This window comes from Callospermophilus lateralis, chromosome 1 (genome assembly GCF_048772815.1).
Source record: "Callospermophilus lateralis isolate mCalLat2 chromosome 1, mCalLat2.hap1, whole genome shotgun sequence".
NCBI classification, from domain to species: domain Eukaryota; kingdom Metazoa; phylum Chordata; class Mammalia; order Rodentia; family Sciuridae; genus Callospermophilus; species Callospermophilus lateralis.
In genome coordinates, this window is record NC_135305.1 from 116,798,288 (window position 1) to 116,820,234 (window position 21,947).

General features: G+C 44.7%; 2 protein-coding genes across 4 annotated transcripts in view; one reads left to right on the plus strand and one right to left on the minus strand.

Moving 5' to 3' along the window:
- Window positions 1-182: 182 nt before the first annotated feature.
- On the minus strand, window positions 183-10,763 carry C1H22orf31 (chromosome 1 C22orf31 homolog). Its single transcript, XM_077110107.1, is given in 6 exon segments — window positions 183-235; window positions 238-613; window positions 1,560-2,015; window positions 3,871-3,923; window positions 9,508-9,633; window positions 10,442-10,763. Coding segments are annotated over 6 exon segments (1,386 nt in total).
- The window catches only part of Kremen1 (kringle containing transmembrane protein 1), a 74,340-nt gene continuing 63,058 nt past the window's right edge, over window positions 10,666-21,947 (plus strand). For all 3 annotated transcript variants that reach the window (XM_076837291.2, XM_076837300.2, XM_076837310.2), the window contains exon 1: window positions 10,666-10,858. In XM_076837291.2, coding sequence (XP_076693406.1) covers window positions 10,762-10,858 — 97 coding nt within the window. In that variant the 5' untranslated portion in view covers window positions 10,666-10,761. The remainder of the gene's footprint in view (window positions 10,859-21,947) is intronic.

Here is a 21,947-nt window from a genome sequence, read left to right on the forward strand (position 1 = left end):
TTTAAAGCAACGTACACAAATAAATTACCTACCCATGAGTGTAGAGGGGATTGTTTGTCTTGTTTCACATTCACTAATTTGTAAAGCGCTCTCTGAGATTATGTAGAAGGTGCAAAGTAGTGTTTATTTTTCAGACATCTAGCAGAGAATATCCTATTCCCATGGGTTCCTATTTTTATTTTTCACTCTTTTAACTTGGGCCATTTCTTGGGCATAGGCTCATGGACACCAGCCACTTCCTGCCAGACAGTGGGTCCTTCTGAGCACCTTCAAGGGTGGTGGCCTGACTGCACAGAGCTTCCCAAAGTTTTTGTTTAATGGCCTTGCCCAGCTCCAAGCTGTATCTCTTGGGGGTTCCTGAAGGATTCCACAGCATCGGCTCCACCACGGCATGGTACAGAGCCCGGTAACACTCTGTGGGGAGACCATGGATTGTTAGCGAGTCCCCCAGCACCTGCTGTCTCATTGGGGTTTCAGGAGGCAATGCTCGGCCCTTCCAGGCTGCGGTCCCTCTGTCCCAGGGTAGTGCTTGGGTGGCGGCCACGAGTTCCACATATCTATCTTCAAGATCTTGGCGGACTGTTACTTTTTTCTCCTTTGAACTTTGTTTGCTCTAGCCAGGAAGAAAGCAGAGAAGTCAAAGCTAAAACTTGAGAAGGGAGCTCAGAATAATTATCTGGGATTTGAGAGTCTTGGTTACAGGAACAACCAACATTTGTCCAGCATGTTCTAGCTTACTGAACCCCTTTATATACCACTGCGTGTGTTCCCTGGAGCCCTGGAAGGTCAGCAGGAGACAGCTTTAAAGGCAGAGAAATTGGAACTGGTTTACCCAAGGCCACACAGTTGGAGGGTTAATAACCACAGCTGTCATCTATTGAACGCTATGCAGGATCCTAATTATTTACTCTGTGCCAGGCGCTATTCAAAAGCCTTTTGCATGTATTAACTCATTTAATCTTCATGAAGCCCTGTAAGGGAGAGGCCATTGTCCCTCATTTTATATGATAAAATCAAGACACAAAAGAGGTTAAGCCCAAGGTTATCCTCAATTATGGTCAGAGTTAGGATATGAACCCTGACAGCTGAGCTCCAAGACATGCTCTGAGCTCCACTGGCCACCAAGGATTGACCGAGCTGGCTCCCATCAGCCTCTAGCTGCCAGGTTCTCCACATGGAAGCTCACAGCTCACCTCGCACATACATGTGCCTAAGGTTGCATGACCTGTATCCTGGCCTTTCTCACCCTTATTTTCCCTTCACCTCCAAGTTCCTTTTGTCTGTGTTTATGAAGGTCCCTTCATCTTCCTTTGGAGTGAGGTGGAATACAAATAATACATACTGGGCTGGGGGTACAGCTCAGTTGGCAGAGTGCTTGCCTCACATGCACAAGGCCCTGCGTTCAATCCCCAGCGCCACAAAAAAATAAAATAATAATTCATACTATGACCCTCTGTCCACTCTGTCACGGGGCACCCTCCCTCCCCAATCCTGTCTTCAACTTTAGAATTTCCCTCTTCCCACCCATCCCACTTTCTCCACTCCTGGCCATTGTCTACCTCGTCGATGCTTCCTGCAGGACTCTGTCCTCGTCGTCCAGGTGAGCCCAGCAGCTGCCCTGCTGGCCGCTTGTTCTTGGATCTGATGGAGTTTCTTATCCTGGCCTGCTGTGTGGCTTTCATTGTTGAATTGTTCCTGGGCTTTAATCTCTTCATTGGCTTAGATTCTCCAAACTTGGAAGGTACTGGACAGCATTTATCCTTCAATTGCCTCCGGAGCCCAAGCTTAGCCAGAGAGAACGAACTGGCAATTATTGGGTTCTTTACCACTTCCCAGCAAGAGGTGGTACCTGGTGCTGGGGTCTTGATGTTCTGCCTTGCACATGTTCTGGCCGTCCAGATGTTGGTGAGAGCTGGTGAAACCACATAGCAATCCTGAAGCCTGGTGTTCAGTAAGATGGACCGTCGGAGTCCATAGGTGGGGATGCTGGGGTCACGTCTCACATTGATTGGGTGCTAGAATTATAAGGGGGGGGGGTGAGAAGGAATAAAAAAAAGAAGACTAATTCTCAATCAGAGACTAGATTTATACTTTGAAGGCTAAGTATTAACATCATTCTATGGACTGTTTCTTCCACATGAATCTTAGAAATTTTGTTATATGGCTCTCTCCTGCTCACTGAAATCTTTTTTTAATACCAAGTAGGGTAGAGATAGGAACTTTACAAGTTCACGACTCTTAAAGAACATAGCATGCTGGGGCAGAAAGTTGGGGGGTCGGGGAGGGTTTACTATAAATAGAAGATGATTTTAGTCCTGCTGGAAAGAAAGGAATCCACGCAGGAAAGGGATGGGAGGGGATGACTCAGGGACTGGGATGGGAGGGAATGACTCAGGACACCTATGGGAGCTGTAGGCACTTCACAACCACACTGCAACACAGAACTGACAGCAGGTGAGTCCTGCCAAACCCAAGACACCTTTTAACCAGGCTCCCATGAGCCAAGAAAAGCTGCTCAAGAGGAAAATAAACTCTAGGGTCCATAGAGGCAAAAGCCCGTGTAATTCATACTTGCCTCCATTTCCGGGGACTGGGCAAGAACAAGAAAACAATTTGGATAGGTTAGAATCACATTCTTAAAGAGCCCTGACTTTCTAAGAAATGTCATCTATAAGAAAATAAAATCAGCTGGGTGCCGAGGTGCACGCCTGTAATCCCAGTGACCCAGGTGGCTGAAGGAGGAGGGTCAAAAGTTCAAGGCCAGCCTGGGCAACTTAGCAAGACCCTGCCTCAAAATAAAAAAAAATAATAAAAATAAAAAGGACTGGGGGTGTAGCTCAGCGGTAGAGCACCCCAGGGTTCAATTCCCCAGTACCTCCAAAATAATATAAATTAATAATAAATAAATAATATCACCTTACCATATTTCGGTTGCCTTAAATTTTATTTTAGCTAGCTTAGTAGGGGGAAGAAACATGTATTTTCTTTTTTTTTTTCTCTTGTTTTTTGTTTTGTTTTGTTTTGTTTGAATATTTCTAGTCACCTGTCTTTCTCTGCCTCAGCCATGTGTGGGCAAATTGCTGTTGTTTAGACTTGGGCTTAGATGTAGGCAGTTTGGAGCCATTATCTCTAGTATTTGTGATGTCACTTTGGTTTGTGATGTGGGTGTGGGTGGGTGTTACATCATCAGGTTTTATAGTTAAATTATATTGGAAGAAGTTCTATTTTGTTGTTGCTCATAGCCTCAGGAACTTCTGAAGTCCTCATTTCCCCCCAGAATGGCCTGGGTGGAGAGCCTAACCTTCTCCAGAAGCATGCTCTGCATGAAGCATTGTCAAATACGCAGACCAGATTGGTGGATATGGGTAGTGAGATGATGTACCCTTACACGTGCAAAAGTGCCCTTCTCCATACACATAAAGAAGGTACTGTTAAGTTCTCAGAATAGTTGCCAACATTAGGGACCAGAAATGAGACAACACGTTCCTGCAGCCCTGGGCACCTCTCCCTGTGTGTCTCTCCCAGGGAGCCTATGGGGTTTCTGGAATGTGGTATTATTTTACATCCCATGGCAAATGCAGTAATTAGAGCTGTTAGCAGTGTCAAGGGCTTGAAAGGAGAACAAAGAAGCCTCTTCCTGGGAACTCTTAGGCAATGCCTTGCTCCTTATCAGGTGTTGGCCCTGTTGGTGGTTTTCATTTTTCATAAGCAAAATGCCAAAGGAGGCTCCCTCCTGAAGGGGAGGAGAGTGAAATGATGGAAAAACAGAGTATGAGCCTGGCAAGGACTCCTGGAATTGCATGTGTTGCCTGTTTGAATTTTTGAAGTGTTGTCCCTGGAGGGAATCAAAGCCTTACAGGCAGACCGCACCGTACGCTGCGGTGGAGCCACCTCCAGGCCGACAGCATCTGGACCCACAGACACTTGGGAGGACAATGGTGCCCATTCAGTGGCGAGCCCTGGCCTCACCTCCCAAGAGGTGGGTCAGTTTTAGAGCAGGGCGTTGGAAAGGGTTTGTCTTTGGGAAGGGTTTGCGAATGTCTGGAGACTGGGCAGGCAAGCATCCTTTCAAAGCCGGGGAATCTTGAAGAGGTGGCACCAGGCTCTTGGGTCTCCTGAAAACGACCATCTGCATTCAGTTGTGCCCAGCAGGGACACAAGGCAAACATGGAGCCAAAAAGGCACAATTGGAAAAGCTTTTCTATTTCTCTTCTCTCCTGTCTTGAATCTGGCTTTTCCGCACCTCCTCCTCCTTCCCACGACTCCTTGGTCGGTCATATTTACTTTCCTCTTACTCAATGACCAAGGGACACAGCTCTGACTCGGAGCACTTTGAACTTCCTTCTTTTTACACAGAGCTGTTCACCTAGGTGGCTTCAGACACAGTGTCTTCAAATCTGGTAAGTCCCTCCTTCTGTCTATTCAGTGTAACTTCAATTGACTGTACCCAATCAGGTAGCCTTCACCTTCCTTATAACCAACCTGAGTCCTATTTCTCCTATGTTGACAAAATTTGTATCTATTGAACATTTACTGAAGGCAAAGTGCTGTTCCGGGAGTGTTACAAGCATCAAGTCATGAAATCCCACCCAGAGTACCATGAGCATGGGTCCTCTTGCCATCCCTACATTACAGACAAAGAAACTGAGTTTCTCAAGAGCCATGCCCTAGGGCTGGGGATATAGCTCAGTTGGTAGAGTGCTTGCCTTGCATATCAAAGGCCCTGGGTTCAATCCCCAGCACCACCAAAAAAAAAAAAAAAGAAGAAGAAGAAGAAGAAGCAAGAGCCATGCCCCAACCGGGCATGGTGGCACACGCCTGTCATCCCAGCGGCTCAGGAGGCAGAGGCAGAAGGATCACGAGCTCAAAGCCAGCCTCAGCAACTTATCGAGACCCTAAAGCAACTCAGTGAGACCCTGTCTCTAAATGAAATACAAAATAGGGCTGGGGATGAGGCTCAGTGGTTGAGTGCCCCTGAGTTCTACCTCCAACAACAAAAAAAAGGGCCATGCCCCAGGTCCCATAATAATAACCAAAAAAGACTGAACTCAACCAAATTCTACACCGCCCTTCCTCTGAACCAGTCACTACCATGAGGTGTGTCCTCTGGTCAGCGTATCCCTGGGTCCGGTTTTAGTCCTATTCTTATCATGAGCCCTTCTCTGGGCTCTGGAGTCACTCTGCCCAAATTGGCATCCCAGATCCATTTTCAACAGGTAAGTAAATCCACATCTTTAAACCTTCATGTACTTCTCTGTGAAATGAGGATAGTAATCGTGCCTACCCAAGAATTACTGTGAGAACAGAGTGGAACGATCCATGGGAAGCACTTGGCATGACTTCTGGTGCCTAGCCAGTACCCAATAAATAATGTCCTTGCCCTAGGATGCAAAAGAAAAAAAAATCACTGCATTTTCTGTCTTTGGGGTGGTGGAGATTAAATTGTAAAACACATCTACAGAGAAAAAATAAATAATTTTCTTATAATGTCATTCATACTGTGGCCCATGTGCTCATTTAACACTCTCTAGCCCCTAGATACCATCTTCACTTCAGGTCATTCATATACATCTATGGGGCTTGCCAAGCAAAAAGCCCATTGAATGTAGGAAATGTTTTGACCTGGCTTGGATATCAGAGCAACTCTTTCTTCATGATCCATCTTCACCAAATACAAAATCCTACTAGAATTGGACTTGATTGACCTCGCAGAAGTAGTGTATGCATGGGAGCTACATTCCCTGCCTGGTTGTGGAAGTTTTTCAGAACAGTCCATGATTTATTAAATGGATAGGGAAGCAGGCAGCCGAGGATATGATAAGGAAAGTAGCTAGGCTTTAACAGAGATTGTTCCCCTTAGAATTATAAAGTCAGGCTGGAAAGACTATTTGGTCCAAGGTCCTGAAAACTGTGGCGCAAATTTCCATCCTCAGTGCCAACACTTGATCCAGAGAATTTGGGGTTGAGGCGGCAGAGCTTCCATATTGCTGAAAGGCTTGTTCCTCCATGTGATGCTCCTGTAAATCTTTTAAAATTTCATTCTGTTGAGCTTAGTCTAAATAACCTTATTTTCCACCCATCCTTTGGAGCTGTGCTTCCTGACGTATCTAAACCAGAGCTTCTATTGGGAAACACATCTGCCTGTCTTTGATGCTTAGCCAAACTTTTCTCATAATATTTTTAGCTCCTATAATCGTTCTTCTTTCTTTCCTTCCTTCAGTTTCCCTTAGCTTTTATTCTCTTTCTGGAGACTCAGCTAATCAAGAAGAAATTGATTCCATTTATTAATTCTTGTCTTTCCCCTTTATGGCCCTCCCCACTCCCCCCCCCCACAAATTCTAGTGGAATTGTTATTTCTCTTTTCCTCAGAAGATATTTTTATTAACACTCCAGCAGCAAACTTCCACACCCATGTGGGAGTATATCTGAGGTCTGTGATGCAAAGGAGAGAAAAACTTTGGAAAGAGATTTTGAAAAGATTCCTGAACTATGATGCAAATTCGAGGACCAGTGATTTAGACCACATGTGCTGAATAGGCACCCATCGTGGGCCAAGGATGTGAGATGATCGGGTCCTGTCGGATCCAGGATGTAGATGAATCCTATTTCTTCATTTCCAACCCAAACATACTCACCTGGAGGCTCCACCAATAGCTCTGGGTCACTGTGTTTAAGTCCAGATTCTTTCTCTTCCCTCATCTCCATCAGAACAATAATAACAACAAAAATGACTGCTTCTCTGGAATTTTCCATCACTAGATGCCTGAGCCAAACCTGGGACAAAGGATCAGTAAGTATTCTGTGCTGAGTCAAACCAGAGTCCAAAGGAAAATCAGCACCATGGATCCTATCTTTATTGAAAGTATTGACATTGGTTTGGAATGTAGTTCAGTGGTCGAGTGCTTGCCTAGGTTGTGTGAGGGGAGGGCGGTTCCATCCCCAGCTCCGGTAGGAAAGAGGGAAAGAAGGAAGGAAGGAAGAGAGGAAGGAAAAGGGAAGGGAAGAAAAGGAAGGAGATGTTAAAAATGTTATCGTTCTGCTCATCTTGGATATTCTCCCCCCACCATGAGGACGGAATCCAAGGGTGCTCTACCACTGAGCCACACCCCCATACGTCTTTCTTTCTTTTTTGATACAGGGTCTCATTTGATACAGGGTCTCACTAAGTTGCCCAAGCTAATTTGGAACTTGTGATCCTCCTGTCTCAGCCTCTGGAGCTGCTAGAATTACAGGTTATGCCACTACATCCAAAGGATTTTTTTTTTTTTTTAAATGAGATGAGGTCTCAGTATGTTGCCAGGGTCTGCCCAGCCCCTGGATTCCAAAGTTCAAGTGATCCTCCCTTCTCAACCTCCACAACAGTGGATCTAGAGGAGTATATCACCAGGCCCAGCTTCATTGTGGATTTTCTTGGTATTTGTATTTTCAAAAAATATTATATTAAAATGCTGTTTATTAATTTATTAGATGTATAAATATTTATTAAATAATATTTATCATGACTACTGAGGTGTTTTTTACTGTGTTTTTTATTATGTCTCCTTAAATTTTTAGTTTGAGTCCGTATCTCCCTTGTTTCACCATAATCCCAGCCCTGGAGCACTCTCTGTTGACATTCCTGTAAAGAGAGGGAGACATTTTACCATAGTGTTTAAAAAAAGAGACCTGGGGTCTCTCTGCCTAGGTTCAAAGCCCAGCCCCACTACCATGTGAACTTTGGATGCCAAGGACGCTTCCCTCATAAACCTACTGGGGGATTCTATGCAATTTGACCATAAACACTCTGTACAGTGCTTGGTAAAATGTGTTTGGTATTGTTGTCATTATAACCAGACTCCCCTGACTAGTGCTCTCTGTAAAAACAACTGTCTGAGCCAGTCAGGGTGGCACATGCCTGTGATCCCAGTGGCTTGGGAGGCTGAAGCAGATGGAGTTCAAAGCCAGCCTCAGCAATTTATCGAGGCCCTAAGCAACTTAGTGAGACCCTGTCTCTAAATAAAATATAAAAAAAGGCTGGGGGGCTGTGGCTGTGGCTCAGTGGTAGAGTGCTTGCCACTCATGTGTGAGGCACTGGCTTGGATTCTCAGCACTGCATATAAATAAATGATTAAAATAAAGAGGTCCATCAACAACTAAAAAAATATTTTTAAAAAATGGCTGGGGGTGCTGGGGATGTGGCTCAAGCAGTAGCACACTTGCCTGGCATGCATGGGGCGCTGGGTTCGATCCTCAACACCACATTAAATAAAAAATAAAGACATTGTGTTCACCTAAAACTAAAAAGTAAATATTTAAAAAAATGTCTGGGGATGTGGCTCAGTGGTTAAGTACCTCTGGGTTCAATTCTCGGTTCCAAAAACAAAGCAAAACTGTCCTTTCATCAGAAAACATCCCACAACTGGGGTTTCAAAGTCACTAGACTGACCCAAACTCCACCAGTTTGTCTCCAGTTCTTAGCAAATCCTGCTCCTTTCAGAGGAGGAAAAGGATCTGACTGCAGAGCTAAACAGGCAAACAAACAAACCAACACCAACATCCTCCTGGTGGCCCAGAGCCTGCAGTCAATGTCCCCACTCTTTCCATGAAATGAAGCTGCTAAACACCCCAGGCATGTGAAGCATTGAAATGAATATCTCGGGCTTCTCCCTGTTAGAGGCCGGGACCACATAACTGAGCAAAAGACCTTGAGCCCTTAAGTGCCATGACCTAGACACACTCGGCTGTATTTTTAGCCTCTTGTGCACTGTTTCCATCACCTGCGATGGGCTTTAAACTGGAAAAGAGAAGATGGGGGTGGGAAAGGCTGGAGGGACGCTTCTTAGAGCAGCCAGAGGGGGCAGGAGCTCGCACACTTTCTGAGTTCTGTTGGACACAGGACCAATTTCATGGGTTGTCGCAACACAGGCTCTATGCTTGGAAGGGCTCTATGCTTGCTTTAATGCTCTGCTGTCACCAAAGTTGGAACAAAGGACCCCGCATTTTAATTTCTCATGGAGCCATGCAAATCATATAGCTGGTCCTGGTTGTACCCCAAAGAGAGGAAGACAAGTGCCAGTGCCAGCCCAGCAGTGGGAGCCTTCCTCCAGGGGAAAGGGCAGTCGAAAGGTACCATCAGGAGGCATGGATGGCCAAATAAACCTTGTTTCTACCTCTTACGTGCCTCTTCCTACTTTCTCCTCTGACAGGTGGGATGTGGAGGATGTTTCCCTGGGATGGAGTGTGTCTGGGGCGTGGGGCGGATTCGCATACTCCAATAAGGAGCCCAGAGGATTCTTAACTAGGAATGACAGGGAAAACAAAAACCCGAACAAGATTTTTCTTGCCGCAGCGTGTGGGTGGAGAGGGACACTGGCTGAGAGGCCTCGTGGGAGGTAGCTGCGCCTTTGGGGTCCAGCCTTGGGAGCGCGGTGTGTGCGTGTGGGACCGAGGTTGTTGCGGGGAACGTGGGTTCTGGGAGTGAGCGACCCGGAACAGGGGACGGTGTACTGGATCCCTTGGGGCCGGTACCGCCCAGCCCCAGGGCGCTTCGAGTCTGCACAGGAGAATAAATGTTCCCGCCGCCGCGCCGGGCGCAGGTCTGCACTTGCAAGTCCCGGACCAGGGACTTGAAAGCGCCGGGCGCGCCGCCTGGACCTGTCCCACGGGGCGTCGCCGTGGCGTTTTAAGAGGGAGCGGTAGGAAAATCCCCTTCGCCTGGGGGAGTGCGGGGGAGGAAACAGGCCTACCACCGCACTGGGTGCGGCTGGGGAAGACCTTAGGGGGCAAAGGGCCTGCCACGCAGGGGCTAAGAGTTTAAGAAAGGCGCGAGCCCTCTGTGCCCTAGTATCTCAGTCTGCAAAATAAGCAGCACGGTCCCATCCACTTTTGGACTCTGCTTTGGGCGATTTACTTGCTTTCAATTTTGCAAATGGGAGAGGCTCAGGTCAGGAAACTTGCCCTAATTGACATAGTGCGTGATAGGATTCTGATCCAGAGCTCACTATGCCGCTTCCTTTGTCGCTAGACTTGACTTGGAGAAAGAAACTCCACATTTACCGAGTCCCTACTGGGCGTGCTTGAATGTTTGCATGCATTATCTCATTTAGTACAATCGCTTTGGGGAGTAGTTGCGTATCATCACTCCCATTAAACAGAAAAGAAAATTTGAGATGAGAGTTATATTTCCTTCACGCCTGTCCAAGATCTTACAGGTGACTGAGTCAAACATCACAGGCTGACTCCAAAGCACCCTTTTGTTAACCACTACGATAAGCCAAGCAGGAGACAGAGGTTTGCAAACTGCCGTTCTGATTATTACCGCTGTGGTTGATCCCGCGTGGGTCACGACCCGAGTGAGGGTGGAGCAGGGATCACAGAGCCCGACCCACTTCAGCCGGGTCAAATGTCCGCTAGGGGACTCAGAGGCAGGGCCCTGACCCCGCCCCTCGCCTCCCGGCCCCACCCCTTGGTCGGTCAAACAGGTTGCACGGTGGGGCGGGTCCAGGTGAGGGGAGGTGGGCTTGGCCCAGAGTGTGAGTGACAGGCGCGGGGCGGGACGTGCGTGCGCCGTCGGCTCCGCCCCTCGGGCCTCGCCGCGGAGCCAGGCGGGCCCCGGGCGGCCGGGGCGGTGGCTGTGCAGGGGAGGGCGGGCCGGGGCGGGGCAGCCGGCGGCCGGGGCGGGGCCACACTCGGGCCCCGCGTCCGGCTCCCATGGCCGCCCCCGGCTCCCGGCGCTGCCCCCTCTCCCCCGGGCCGCGCCCCGGGGCCCCGCACTGACGGCCCATGGCGCCGCCCGCCGCCCGCCTCGCCCTGCTCTCTGCCGCCGCGCTCACGCTGGCGGCCCGGCCCGCGCCCAGCCCCGGCCTCGGCTCTGGACCCGGTGAGTGAGCGACCCCCGGCATCTGCCCTGTGTGGAGCCCGCCCGAGGGGCGACTCGGGCCTGCGGGTCTGTGGGGCCCACTCTCTCCCTCGCGGGTGCCTCCCGGGAGCACTTCTCCAGGCTCCTCAGCGACGCCCCCAGGCCCGGACGTCCTCTCCTCCTCAGTGCCTCCCGGACCCCTTCGCCAGGCTCCTCAGTGACGCCCCCGGAGGAGACGTTTCCTCTGCCTCGCAGCTTGGGACCCGCTGCCCAATCCCTTCAACGATTACCCCTGCGCTCGGGATCCAGTCCCCAAGTCTCGGCGACGTCCCCGGGCCGGGACGGCTGCCCCCCCTCGAGGCGCTGCACCCCTTCCCCAGGACCCTCAGGAACACTACCCGGGGCCAGGATCCCCTCCCCGAGCCTCACTACGACGCTCCCTTGTCCTCCTTTCCTCCCCTCCAGCCTACACCGGTGTATCCCGGCGCCTCTCAGCGCACGAGCGGGTGCGGAGGCGGGAGGAGCGGGCGCCGAGCTCCTCTGCCCGTGTCCCAGCTGTCCCAGCTTAGGCGACACTAACTTCAGCCTGGTTTCGCGTTGACTAACCTGCCCTGTTAGAGGCAGGTCCGGGTCCCGGGAGTATCCCCTGTTCCCAACCAGGACGCCCCCTGCCTCCTTCGCCCCTGGGGCCCCGCTTTGAACTTCCCCAGGACTCAGGTGACTTCCGATCAGTGAGAGAAAAGGAGAAACAAGTGATGGGAAACTTCTCCCTAAAGAACCTAGGGTGCTTCTCCTAAGGGTGTGCAATGATGAGTCCAATTCTTGGGTAACCCCATAGTTTAAACAGGTTACCTGCTCCCCAAGCCAAGGCAAGGTCTTCCTGAGGTGGGTCCCTGAATCAGGACGGAAACTGGGACTTTGCTTAGCTTCCATACACACCCTTCCTTGTAGCAGAATCCTTTCCAAGTTGAGCAGGCAGGAGGATGTTGGCTGGCTCCATTATGTTTCTCTGCAGGTTGTTTGGGTTTTGAGCATAGGACATTTGTGAAAGGGAAGGGAAGAGTTCATTATCAGTCTGCCTGAGTATGGAAACCCGTCTCTGGTTCTTCATCCAAAATTTCAAGCTGTGATATTTGAAAAAGAATATTTTGCTGGTGGAAGATAACTCCAAGTTCCTTTGTTTACTCAACTTGGATTACTGAAAATCTAGGACTTAGTGTTGTCACTTACTGTAGTTACTTTGGACCATGCTTTTGGTTTTCTGAGCCTTACATTCCTCATTTGTAAAGGGGGTGAATGGTGATAATTCCCTTGCAGGGTATTGTGAAGATTAAATGATATACTGTAGGTAACACCCACATACAGATGGCAGTCAATAAACATATTTTAATAATACTTTTTATAATGCTTCACAGTTCACCAAGTGAACTTCACAGTTCACCTCATTTACCCTGGGAATGCTTGTGAGCTTCCTGTGTTATGAATCCCTGTAAAAGGCAAAGTTTGTCTTTAGATCAGAACAAGGGTCTCTGAGAGCTGTAAACCTGAGGCTCAGTAAGTGGTTTCAGAGTGATTGCTGCTTTCTATGGGACTTCTACAATCTGATCACTTCTAGTGTTTGCTTTATGTGAGGAGTGAGGGAGGGACATTCTGAGAGCCAGGATATGTCAACATAACTGTAACCTAGTAACCCCTTAGCTCCACTTTGCCATCTGTGTGTTCAGGATTTAATGTCCTCTACAGAGAGAGAGAGAGAGAGAGAGAGAGAGAGAGAGAGAGAGAAAGAGAGAAAGAGAGAGAAAGAGAGGTATGGGTGGAAATAGACTGGTTCCTCTTCTGGAAAGGGCAGAGTAATGGCTCTGGAAAGTGTAAAGTGAGCCAGTTCTCTTATGCTTGTTGCAAGGTGAATCTCCCTGGGTGCCTTTGCTTTGCTAGGTCAAATGAAGCAACTCTTACATAGTTTAAACCCCCAATCCTGTTATGCTTTTATTAGGAGTCTGGGGTAAAGGCAAGTAAATGCCATTGCGAAACAAGTTGTGATAAGAGGCCCAGGTTTTCAATTCAGAATCTCACCATCTTGTTTCTTACCATTCTGATTCATGAGTGCTTTTGTGACCTTTCCCCTCCAGTTCCAGAAGCAGTTTTAGAGATATACCACATAGTCTTCAGCATCACATCCCATCAAAAGCCTACCCACTAGTTTTTTAAATCCTTTCCAATAAAAAACACGTTTTACACTGGGGATATGCCAAGACTGCCATTTCATATTTTGTGATACTGTAATTTTCTCTAAAATTTTGTGGATGGAAAAAATTATTCCAATAGTTATATTCTGCACAATTTTGTAATATTTAAATTACTGGTGGTTTGCATTTTTGAATGCTGACTTTATAAAAACAGTTAGCTCATTCCCCATCAATGCTACTTCTAATTACAGTGTGTAGGCAACCCCAAATGATCTCCCTTCTCTCTATTCTTCCTTTGAGATTCTCTTTCTTCCTTCACACTTATAAGAAGTACACTAGAGGTTAATGGTAGGATCTAGACTGTTCTCTAAAAGAGGAAGGCAGCCAAGACCAGGGGACCAATGGGCTTCATGTACTGGGCTCCCCTCAGGAATTTACTGACATTTAATGGAGAGTGATAAGTTTTGGTGATCTTGCTACTTGAGTTCTTTGTATAAGGCACACTGCCTAAGGCAAACCACTTTCATGGGTGTTTTACCACACTGGGAGCTATTAGGTCTATATCAACAGAGCTCCTCTTAGATTAAGATTACCTTTTATAAGTATATAAATTGATGTTCATTCCTCTCTAACTCTTCAACTGGCCTGCAGTATGTCTGGCCATAAACCTATGATACTTAACAGAGAAAGGTTCATACTCTCTGTAAAGTCCAGTCCCACTCAAGGACTTCATTAATGCTAACAGAATTAACCTTTGCATGACATGGTGTCTGAAGTAGAGGGGCTGGGGTGGTGGCTCAGTGGTGGAACACTTGCCTAGCATGTGTGAGGCACTGGGTTCAATTCTCAGCACCACATATAAATGAATGAAATAAAAAGGTCCATCAATATCTTTAAAAAAAACACAAATATTTTTTTAAAAAAAAGAGTGAAGCAGAGCAAAAATGCATATCAGTTACTTGTGTGCTCTGAGTATTTTAAGATACACCATTTTGACCTGACACCAGAGATCTCTGACCATTTTGTGAAAATTTGTTTTGGTCCTTAGATAACTTACATGTTTGACCTATGAAATGAGCCCTTTTATGAATCTTAAAGCAAAAAAGCATTTCATTTAGGCTCATTGCCAATCAACAGTGAGTTGGTCCACTCAATCTAGATATTATTGATATACTGATGGTTCAGTATAGTTGGACCAAAAGTAATAAATGATTAAGGTAGAATAGATTGCTTTAAGTAGCTCCATGATCTCCAGATTAGGGATTTATTTTATTTTACTTTATTTTTTGTACCTGAAATTGAACTCAGGGTGCTCTACCTCAAAGCCATATCACCAGTCCTTTTTCCTTTTTTTTTTTTAGTTGTAGATGGACACAATACTTTATTTTTATGTGGTGCTGAAGATTGAACCCAGTGCCTCATACATACCAGACAAGTGCTCCACCACTGAGCCACACCTCCAGGCCCCTTTTCCCTTTTTATTTTGAGACAGGGTCTCACTAAATTATGCAGGCAGGCCTCAAATTTTCTAAACTTTTGCCTCAGCCTCCTGAGTCATTGGGATTATAGGCATGTGCCACCACACCCAGGTAGATTAGGGATTTTGATATATCATCTTCAGTTTAGAATTTTTGGGCTTGGAATGCCACCTGAGGCTCTAGGTCAGATGTAGGCAAACATTTTTGTAAACAGCAAGACAGTAAAGTATTTGGGTTTGGACCACATACTGTCTCTGTTGCAGTTACCCAACTTTGACTTTGTAGGGCAAAAGCAGCCATAAACAGAATGTAAATGAACAGGCCTGATTGTATTCCAATAAAACTATATATATTTAAATATATGTGTGTGTGTGTGTGTGTGTGTGTGTGTGTAATATTTTTTCAGTACTGGGGAATGAACCAATGGATTTTCTACCACTGAGCAATAGCCCCAACATCCTTTTATATTTTACTTTGAGACACAGTCTTCCTATGTTGCCCAGGCTAGCTTTGAACTTGCTGATCCTCCTGTCTCAGCCTCCCAAGTAGCAGGGATCACAGGCATGTATCATTGTGTCTGCCTTCATATAATTTTTTATATATCACAGAATATTACCTTTTGATTTTTATTTTCAAAATGTAAAACCCAGTCTTAGCTTGTGGGCCATATAGAAACAGGCAGTGGGCCAGATTTGTCCTTTAGGCTATAGTTTACCAAGTCCTGCTCCAGGTCCATGCATACTGATTTTTTTTCGGCATGCATTGGTCTGGAAAAGGTTACTAGGAGGCTTGATTTTGGTATTGGATAAGTTTTGTACCATTTACTGTTGGCTAACCTTAAGATACATGTAGATCCAGGTGTAGTGATCCAGGTATAGTAGTTCCACTTACTCAAGAGACTGATAGGAAGGTGGCTTGAGCCCAGGAGTTTGAGGCCAGCCTAAGCAACATAATAAGACTCTTTTTTTTTTTTTTTAGAGAATTTTATTTTTATTTTTATTTTTTTTTTTAAAGAGAGAGTGAGAGAGGGAGAGAGAGAGAGAGAATTTTAATATTTTTTTATTTTTTAGTATTCGGCGGACACGACATCTCTGTTTGTATGTGGTGCTGAGGATCGAACCCGGGCCGTACGCATGGCAGGCGAGCGCGCTACCGCTTGAGCCACATCCCCAGCCCATTTTTTTTTTTTTTTTTTAGAGAATTTTAATATTTATCTTTTAGTATTTGGTGGACACAACATCTTTGTTGGTATGTGGTGCTGAGGATCGAACCCGGGCCGCATGCATGCCAGGCGAGTGTGATACCGCTTGAACCACATCCCCAGCCCTAATAAGACTCTTAAAAAGGGAGAAGAAAGGGACTGGGATGTTGGCTCAGTGGTAGAGCATTTGCATAGCATGTGTGAGGCACTGGGTTCAATTTTCAGCGCCGCATATAAATAAGTAAATAAAATAAAGGTCCATTGACAATAAAAAATAAAAAAGGAGAAGAAAAAGCCGAGCCTGCTATGCATACCTGTTATCCTAGCAGCTCGTGAGGCTGAAACAGGAGGATTGCAAGTTCAAAGCCAGCCTCAGCAAAAGCAAGGGGCTAAGCAACTCAGTGAGACTCTGACTCAAAATAAAAAAATAGGGCTGGGGATGTGGCTCAGTGGCCAAGTGCCCAGGTTCAATCTCCAGTACCCAAAAAAAGGAGAGAAAAGATACAGACTGGAGAAATAGTTAAAGTGATAAATTCTATATTTTATCACATTAAAAAAAAGTTGCAGTTGGGGGAAATGCTCATACATTCGGATCTTTAATGACTTTCAGAAAATACTTTAAAGGAAAATTCAGTATGGTTCAGTGTTCGCTACATAAGGAAAACAGTGCCTGCCTGAGAACTGACTTATAGTTTGTCCAGTTAACTATGGCTACAGATGTTGGTTGGAACAGACCCTTGAGAGATCTGTTTCTCAGAGAAAAGCCCAGGCAGCAGGTGGCATCAGCCTGGAGACCTAGAAAAACAGCCAGGAAAGAAAAAAGAAAGAAAGAAAGAAAGAAAAAGAAAACAAGTATCTGTCACTTTTCTAAGCCGTTTATTTTTCTTTGCATGGTTCTATTGTCATATTTAAAGTGGTCTTCACAAAACAACAATGTGCTTAGCATGGCCGATTATTTTGTTTCAATTAAAACATTTTTGAAAAAACAAAATGAAACATTCAAACATACCAAGTTGATTGTGTTTGTACTGTGGAACAGTTAATGCAAAACACTTGAGAGAGACGGAAGTTTGGATCTGTAGTTTTTGCCTCCCAAATAAGGTCAACTTAGCAGGAATTAAATGTGTCCCTTAGAAAACTACCTATACAGGGTTGGAGGTGAGATCTCCTCAAGCCCTGGCACCACTTGGCAGGCCAGTTTCTGGCTGGCTCACTGTGCAGCCTCTGCGTGACTGACAACCATGACTGACATTTCTACTATATCCACTTGACCTTGAGACTCCAGCTAGAACCAGGAGGTATTCATCCAGGAGGAGCCTTCCTCAGTCACTCTAGTTTTTCCTCTCTCTCTTGTCATCATTGTCTTCCTCCCAAGGTGGCAGCACTTTTTCCCTAGACCTCACTTTCTGAAACACGGTGGGTCTGGATTCAGACTGAACAGGGAGAGAGGCCATTGTAGAAATGTTGAGAGGGATGTCCTTATAAATAACCACTCTTGGGGGCTGGGGATGTGGCTCAAGTGGTAGCGCGCTCGCCTGGCATGCGTGCGGCCCGGGTTCGATTCTCAGCACCACATACAAACAAGGATGTTGTGTCCGCCGATAACTAAAAAATAAATATCAAAAAAATTCTCTCTCTCTCTCTCTCTCTCTCTCTCTCTCTTTAAAAAAAAAAAAAAAAAAATAACCACTCTACAGAACCTGCCTTCTCCCCCTAAGGAGATCCCCCCCCCTGCCCCGCACACCACAACCCTCTTTCTAGGTAAACACTGCCTTAGCCTGGACTGTACTAGTCTGGAGAGGAATGAAGTGGGGGGCTAGGAAGCACCTGGGCACACAGGGGTTTTTAGGCCACTTCACAGGCAAAGTTGCCTCTCTCCCGCCCACTTCTACAACTGTACCCTCTTGGGGCTGCCCCATCTGCTGGGCCCATATTCTTATTTCCCTTGCCATGGATTTAATTCCTGGCAGGGAGCCAAAGCATTAAACTTTTATTGTTCAATTTACCACAAGGGCGGGGCCCTGCTTCTAGTGGGCTGAGGAGGCTGCGGCCGCTTCCAAACCCAAGTGTCACACCACATTAGCAATTGCAGACTTTGAGGGCTGGATTTCTTTCAATTTGGTTAGATACTTGGTTAGAACCAGAACAGTATACTCACACTCCAAGTTTTAAAGCTAGGAAATGGTAAAAAACAGCATAAGCAACTTTTAAAGATGATTCATGATGGTTGTAGCCATGTATGGCTGACCCTGCATGCTCTCTTTATATCTTCCAAACAGATAGATTAAATGGCTGTGCAATTTCTTTAGTGTCCTAAAGTCGCATGACAACATGGCAACCAAGTAGTTCTCTTTTAGAATAGCAGGGACTGTTAACCAATCCCATCACAGTATGTAAATTACTTGCTGCTGTTCAATCTATAAAAATTCATCTTCAAAGAAAATTATTGGGCTGGTAAAAATATTTTTAATAATGACCACAGAAGCCATATTTGTTTTTCTTTGATGTTCTTCCGAAGACTCTTCTGGTTCTAATCAGATTGTTCCCACATAAAATACAGTGGAAATCTACAATAATAAAATCCCTATTCCTGTGTCTATGGGGAAATAAACAGGATGGGACTGTCTTTTTAAGGGGCTTTCCCCTCGCCTTTCCCCAGACTCAAAGCCTCTATTACTGGTGGGTGTTTTGGCATCAGTTAAGGGCCTTCAATCCTTCCCTCCCTCCATGTTTTGCTCTTTCATTAAAGTGTTTCTGTTGTCTAATTATATCCTTTCAATCAAATTAGAGACTGCAGCATCTGGTGAGGGCCCTAACTGCTGCCATCTGCACCTCGTATATACAGGCCTTTTCAGCTAAGAATCACTCAACTTCCAAATGGCAGGAAGAGATTTAGAAAGAGTTTAGTTGGAGAGGAGGTTAACTTAAAAGGAACGTCTTCAAAGGCTGGGTGCTACGCCCTGCTTGCTGTGATGTATGCACAGCCATGCAGAACTTCCTTGGCTTGGCTCACCAAAGAATCTTCCCTAGCCCTTCTGCAAGATGAAGAGGTTTCTGATTGTCTTAGCCGAAATGACAGGCCCTCTCCTCCCTGTTATGGTTTTGAAGGAGCCTATACCAAGCTGAGAATGTCTCCCTTGAGAACAATCTTTTGTTATGTGAACACTGGTTAATGAATGTGACACTTTTTGTTTATGTGACCATTTCTTCTAACTCAGTGATTTCAACAGAAGGAGATTTTGCCCCTAGGGGACGTTTTGCAATACTTGGAGGAATTTTTGACTGTCACAACCAAGGGGGTGCTATTAGCTGTCTATCAGCTAGAAGCCAGGTATGTTGCTAAATATCCTAGAATGCACAGGGCAGCCCCCCACACCAAAAAAATTATCCACTGTAAAATATCAGTAGTGCTGAGAGTGAGAAACCCTCACTATTTTTTTATTATTATTATTATTATTATTATTATTATTATTATTATTATTATTATTATTATTATTTTGTCCTTCCTTTCACCATAGCCTAGGAGCAGGCAACTCTGATTAACATTTTTTTTCCCAATCTTAAGAAAGTAGATTCTTCATTGTCCACATCTGGTTTCTTTAGCATTTCTATGGACAATGTTTCAGAAACCTAAATGGAGTAACAAGGCCTGTGATTGACTTTTCTTTCCACTCTCTAGAGTAAAATTGCCAGATTAAATGAAAGATGTTGAATTAAATTTGATTTTTAGTATTTGGGAATACTTAGCTTAAATAAGCATCCATACCAAGGCTGGGTGCTTGGAGTTTAAGGTGATCAACTTCTCCAAGATCTATAGCAGTAGAGACCATGAGACTTGTTGTAGATCCCCTGGCTCCTATGGAGTATAGTGCTTTCTATCCTTGACACAGCCTTACAAGTTCACCTTTTGTCGGTTTTTTTTTTTTTTTAGTTGTAGTTGGGCACAGTACCTTTTTTAAAAAAAAAAAATAATAACTTTTTTTTTTTTGTTTAAATATTTCTTTTTTAGTTATAGGTATTGCAATATCTTTATTTTATTTTTATGTAGTGCTGAGGATCAAACCCAGTGCCTCACGCATGGTAGGTGAGCGCTCTACCTCTGAGCCACAACCCCAGCCCTGGGCACAATACCATTATTTTATTTATTTATCTTTATGTGGTGCTGAGCATCGAACCCAGGGCCTCACACATGCTAGGAGGGCACTCTTTTGCTTAGTTACAACCCTAGCCCCTCATTTTGATTTTGGTTTTTTTTTTTAGAATTGATTTATAACAAATTGAGATACTACCCATCAGAAAGCTGGACTTGGCACTTTAAAAATATCTCATGCTTTCTGTTTCCTTATGTGAGAGCTATCTACTGTGAAATTCTACTTCAAGATTGAGGAGCTATTTATAAATAAATATATAAAGTAGATCCATTTGTAGTCACATATTACTTAAGTAGATAAATGCTTCATATCATCAAAGGGTGATAGAACATGTTCCCTTACTAGCAGTCAAATCCATCAAGGTACTTTGATTTTCTTAGATTTCTGCTGAGCCACTGACTTCTCACTGAGTCCATTCTTCAACTAAGTCTTGATTTAGTCTCTCTGTATATGTTATAGATTTAGGAGCCATTAGATTAATGGTCTTTGTTTTTTCTTCTTTTTTCTCAAAACTGTCAGGCCTGGTTTGTTGCTCAGTGGTAGAGAGTGTGCTTAGCATTCATGAGGCCCTGGGCTCTATCTCCAGCATAGAAAAGAGAAAAAAAAAAAAACGGGGATGGAGGGAAGAACCCAACTATCTTTTGGGTTTTAGTTTGATGATTTTATGTGTTTATAATAACCTAAATGATAAACAGAAATTCTTCAAGTACTACTGGCTATTCCTGGCAAAAACACATGTACTTCACAATGACAGCCATGGCGTTGTTTTCCAGTGGGTCCTGCTTAGGGAGAAGGGGAGCATATTCAAGATGAGAGACAGATGGGAACACCAAGCCAGATGGGCACCCAAGCCACTGCATTGTGGGCCTTCTCTGCCTCAACAATTATTTTTTTTAAAATTTTTACTTAAAAAATAATAATGCACCTCTGTGAAGTGTTTTCATGAGTCTAATGAAAAACTGTACTTACTCTAAGTCCTATGCTTACTATAGGTCCAGTTTTCTTGGAATGGTCTTTTGAATAATTAAATATTTCATCTGTTAATAGAAATGAATAAATTAGAGATTCAAATAGAAGCCCTCAAGTCCCCTTCCAAAAGTATAAATTCCATAGTTAAAATAATTTCAGGCTGGTGCTGTGGCTCAGTGGTATAATGTTTGCCTGGCATGCATGAGGCTCTGGGTTCGATTTCCTAGCACCACACAAAAAAACAAACAGAAAAACCAATTTTTAAGAAACATGGTCTTTTTTTTTCCTTGTTACTGTTTTTTTTGTGTGTGTGTGTGGTGGGGGCGCGATGCTGGGAATTGAATACAGGGCCTTGTGCTTGCTGTGCACGCATTCTGCCTTGGAGCTGCATCCCTAGCCTCCTGTGAGTGTTTTAAGGACACTGTCTCCTTAAATAAAGATCTAAAAGGTATTTTAATGGAAAAGCTACTGATGCTTAAAAAATTACAGTGATTATTTATGTGGTAATTCTACTTTGGGCAAAAGTGCAGCTGGTTCGATGATCATTTTGCACAGTTAATACATAATCCAGGAACATAATACATGAATATCTGTCTTGATTTTAGATGGCTGGATTTATGGTTGATTGAATTTATGGTGCTTAAAAAGAAACTAAGGTAGATTAATTATAAAATGAGATGTTAGTAATTGTTTTCAAGATGTCCTTTAAAATTTTTCATTATGGCAAATTTAGATCATGTACCAAAAAATAGGAGAGTATAAAGGAAGTCATATATGTTCTTTTCCCAGCTTCCACAATTATCAACCATGGCCAATAGCTTTCATCCGTGCACCTTGACCTTCCCCCAGGTTACTTTGTAACAAATCTCAGATAGCATATCATCTTATCTGTAAATATTTTATGTATCTTTAAATTAGGAAAACTTTTTTCTTTCTTTTTTTTTTGGGGGGGGTACTAAGAATTTAACATAAGGGTGCTTAACCAGTTGCTAAGGTTGACTTCAAACTTTTAAATCTTCTACCTCAGCCTCCCAAATCAATGGGATTATAGACATGTTCCACCACTCCCAGCAAGAATTCTTTAAAAAAGAATAATAATAAATAGTACCATTATTGCGCCTAAAA